The following is a 5,000-nucleotide window of genomic DNA, read 5'->3' as shown; positions in this document are numbered from 1 at the left end:
TGGACATGTAGAACATGTAGAACATAAACAACATGTACAACATGGACATGTAGAACATAAACAACATGTACAACATGGACATGTAGAACATAAACAACATGTACAACATGTACAACATGGACATGTACAACATGTAGAACATAAACAACATGTACAACATGTACAACATGGACATGTAGAACATGTAGAACATAAACAACATGTACAACATGTACAACATGGACATGTAGAACATGTAGAACATAAACAACATGTACAACATGGACATGTAGAACATAAACAACATGTACAACATGGACATGTAGAACATAAACAACATGTACAACATGTACAACATGGACATGTACAACATGTAGAACATAAACAACATGTACAACATGTACAACATGGACATGTAGAACATGTAGAACATAAACAACATGTACAACATGTACAACATGGACATGTAGAACATGTAGAACATAAACAACATGTACAACATGGACATGTAGAACATAAACAACATGTACAACATGGACATGTAGAACATGTAGAACATAAACAACATGTACAACATGGACATGTAGAACATAAACAACATGTACAACATGGACATGTAGAACATGTAGAACATAAACAACATGTACAACATGTACAACATGGACATGTAGAACATGTAGAACATAAACAACATGTACAACATGTACAACATGGACATGTAGAACATGTAGAACATAAACAACATGTACAACATGTACAACATGTACATGTAGAACATAAACAACATGTACAACATGGACATGTAGAACATAAACAACATGTACAACATGGACATGTAGAACATGTAGAACATAAACAACATGTACAACATGGACATGTACAACATAAACAACATGTACAACATGGACATGTAGAACATAAACAATATGTACAACATGTACAACATGGACATGTAGAACATGTAGAACATGTACAACATATTCTACATGTACAACATGGACATGTAGAACATGTAGAACATGTAGAACATGTACAACATGTACAACATGGACATGTAGAACATGTAGAACATAAACAACATGTACAACATGGACATGTAGAACATGTATAACATAAACAACATGTACAACATGTACAACATGGACATGTAGAACATGTAGAACATAAACAACATGTACAACATAGACATGTAGAACATGTAGAACATAAACAACATGTACAACATGTACAACATGGACATGTAGAACATGTAGAACATAAACAACATGTACAACATGGACATGTAGAACATGTAGAACATAAACAACATGTACAACATGGACATGTAGAACATGTAGAACATAAACAACATGTACAACATGTACAACATGTTCTACATGTACAACATGGACATGTAGAACATGTAGAACATAAACAACATGTACAACATGTACAACATGGACATGTAGAACATGTAGAACATAAACAACATGTACAACATAAACATGTACAACATGGACATGTAGAACATGTAGAACATAAACAACATGTACAACATGGACATGTAGAACATGTAGAACATGTAGAACATAAACAACATGTACAACATGGACATGTAGAAAATGTAGAACATAAACAACATGTACAACATGGACATGTAGAACATAAACAACATGTACATGTAGAACATAAACAACATGTACCACATGGACATGTAGAACATGTAGAACATAAACAACATGTACAACATGGACAACAGGGACATGTAGAACATGTAGAACATAAACAACATGTACAACATGGACATGTAGAACATGTAGAACATAAACAACATGTACAACATGTACAACATGGACATGTAGAACATGTACAACATGTACAACATGGACATGTAGAACATGTAGAACATGTAGAACATGTACAACATGGACATGTAGAACATGTAGAACATAAACAACATGTACAACATGTACAACATGGACATGTAGAACATGTAGAACATAAACAACATGTACAACATGTACAACATGGACATGTAGAACATGTAGAACATGTACAACATGTACAACATGGACATGTAGAACATGTAGAACATAAACAACATGTACAACATGGACATGTAGAACTTGTACAACATAAACAACATGTACAACATGTACAACATGGACATGTAGAACATGTAGAACATAAACAACATGTACAACATGTACAACATGGACATGTAGAACATGTAGAACATAAACAACATGTACAACATGGACATGTAGAACATGTAGAACATAAACAACATGTACAACATGGACATGTAGAACATGTAGAACATAAACAACATGTACAACATGGACATGTAGAACATGTAGAACATAAACAACATGTACAACATGGACATGTAGAACATGTAGAACATAAACAACATGTACAACATGGACATGTAGAACATGTAGAACATAAACAACATGTACAACATGTACAACATGGACATGTAGAACATGTGGAACATAAACAACATGTACAACATGGACATGTAGAACATGTAGAACATAAACAACATGTACAACATGGACATGTAGAACATAAACAACATGTACAACATGGACATGTACAACATGTACAACATGGACATGTAGAACATGTACAACATAAACAACATGTACAACATGGACATGTAGAACATGTAGAACATAAACAACATGTACGACATGGACATGTAGAACATGTAGAACATAAACAACATGTACAACATGGACATGTAGAACATGTAGAACATAAACAACATGTACAACATGGACATGTAGAACATGTACAACATGGACATGTAGAACATGTAGAACATAAACAACATGTACAACATGGACATGTAGAACATAAACAACATGTACAACATGGACATGTAGAACATGTAGAACATAAACAACATGTACAACATGGACATGTAGAACATAAACAACATGTACAACATGGACATGTACAACATGTACAACATGGACATGTAGAACATGTAGAACATAAACAACATGTACAACATGGACATGTAGAACATGTAGAACATAAACAACATGTACGACATGGACATGTAGAACATGTAGAACATAAACAACATGTACAACATGGACATGTAGAACATGTAGAACATAAACAACATGTACAACATGGACATGTAGAACATGTACAACATGGACATGTAGAACATGTAGAACATAAACAACATGTACAACATGTACAACATGTACATGTACAACATGGCCCATCAGAACCTTCCACTTGGACCACTGACCTTCTGAGTCCAACATTGTCCAGAATCAGTTCCTCAACGCGACTGGATCGTGACACAACTCTCAGGATCTGCTCACACACATCTGTAGACTAGGAGCAGTGAGGTCATGTGAGCAGGTCAAAGGTCAGGTCAAAAGGTCAGCATGAGAAAGACTGCTAACCAGTTTGCAGTCCTTGGCCATCAACTTGGTGAACCACTGGTTGAACTCCAGGACGCCAACAATGGCCACCAGGTCCCTCAACACACACACACACACACACACACACACACACACACACACACACACACACACACACACACACACACACACACACACACACACACACACACACACACACACACACACACACACACACACACACACACACACACACACACTGTAACATCTGCTCGCTGGTGATGGGCGGGGCTTAGCAGTACTCACCTGCTGTCCAGGTGACTGAAGTCCTGCAGGTTGAGTTCTCTGGTGTCTTGGCTCAGGTAGATAGTGTCCACATCCTGACAAATACAGCAGCAACCACAGTACACATAGTACTATTCATTCAACACACTACCTACTTGAAACTTCATGTACAGAACATGAACACACGTGTAAAGAACATGAACACACGTGTACACCTTCTGGAGGAAAGTTCTGTGGTCAAACATAAGAACTGTAGAAATGACTGTAAACTCAAGACAGCCATGACAGGATGTTCTTTACACGTGGATGTACACTTTTCACCACCACTGTGCTACCATCTTTTACTACCTACTTCTTATTTTACTACCTACTTCTTATACTACCATCTTTTACTACCTACTTCTTGTACAGGAAGCAGAAGAGAGGAAGTAGAATGAAGGAAGTCAAAGACAGGAAGTAGAATGAAGGAAGTCAAAGACATGAAGTAAAAGACAGGAAGTAGAATGAAGGAAACACAAGAGAGGAAGTAGAACAAAGGAAGTCAAAGACAGGAAGTAGAATGAAGGACGTCAAAGACAGGAATTCACAGACAGGAAGTCAAAGACAGGAAGTCAAAGACAGGAATTCACGGGCATGAAGTCACAGACAGGAAGTCAAAGACAGGAATTCACAGACAGGAAGTAGAATGAAGGAAGTCAAAGACAGGAATTCACAGACAGGAAGTCACAGACAGGGAGTAGAATGAAGGAAGTCAAAGACAGGAAGTTACAGACAGGAAGTCAAAGACAGGAATTCACAGACAGGAAGTCACAGACAGGAATTCACAGACAGGAAGTCACAGACAGGAAGTCACAGACAGGAAGTCACAGACAGGGAGTAGAATGAAGGAAGTCAAAGACAGGAAGTCACAGACAGGAAGTCAAAGACAGGAAGTCAAAGACAGGAATTCACAGACAGGAAGTCACAGACAGGAAGTCACAGACAGGGAGTAGAATGAAGGAAGTCAAAGGCAGGAAGTCAAAGACAGGAAGTCAAAGACAGGAATTCACAGACAGGAAGTCACAGACAGGAAGTCACAGACAGGAAGTCACAGACAGGGAGTAGAATGAAGGAAGTCAAAGACAGGAAGTCAAAGACAGGAAGTCAAAGACAGGAAGTCACAGACAGGGAGTAGAATGAAGGAAGTCAAAGACAGGAAGTCAAAGACAGGAAGTCACAGACAGGAAGTCAAAGACAGGAAGTCAAAGACAGGAAGTCAAAGACAGGAATTCACAGACAGGAAGTCACAGACAGGAAGTCACAGACAGGGAGTAGAATGAAGGAAGTCAAAGACAGGAAGTCAAAGACAGGAATTCACAGACAGGA

At 37.8% G+C, this 5,000-nt stretch overlaps 1 protein-coding gene across 3 annotated transcripts in view; it reads right to left on the bottom strand.

Moving 5' to 3' along the window:
- The window catches only part of LOC133650057 (F-actin-uncapping protein LRRC16A-like), a 35,978-nt gene that overhangs the window by 20,223 nt on the left and 10,755 nt on the right, over positions 1 to 5,000 (bottom strand). For all 3 annotated transcript variants that reach the window (XM_062046848.1, XM_062046849.1, XM_062046850.1), the window contains exons 8-10: positions 3,657 to 3,730; positions 3,393 to 3,468; positions 3,233 to 3,321 (exon numbers count right to left, since the gene is read on the bottom strand). In XM_062046848.1, the coding sequence (XP_061902832.1) occupies positions 3,233 to 3,321; positions 3,393 to 3,468; positions 3,657 to 3,730 (239 nt within the window). The remainder of the gene's footprint in view (positions 1 to 3,232; positions 3,322 to 3,392; positions 3,469 to 3,656; positions 3,731 to 5,000) is intronic.

The sequence above is a fragment of the Entelurus aequoreus genome, linkage group LG05, assembly GCF_033978785.1.
Source record: "Entelurus aequoreus isolate RoL-2023_Sb linkage group LG05, RoL_Eaeq_v1.1, whole genome shotgun sequence".
Lineage (NCBI taxonomy): Eukaryota > Metazoa > Chordata > Actinopteri > Syngnathiformes > Syngnathidae > Entelurus > Entelurus aequoreus.
This window is presented reverse-complemented; position numbering and strand designations above follow the sequence as displayed.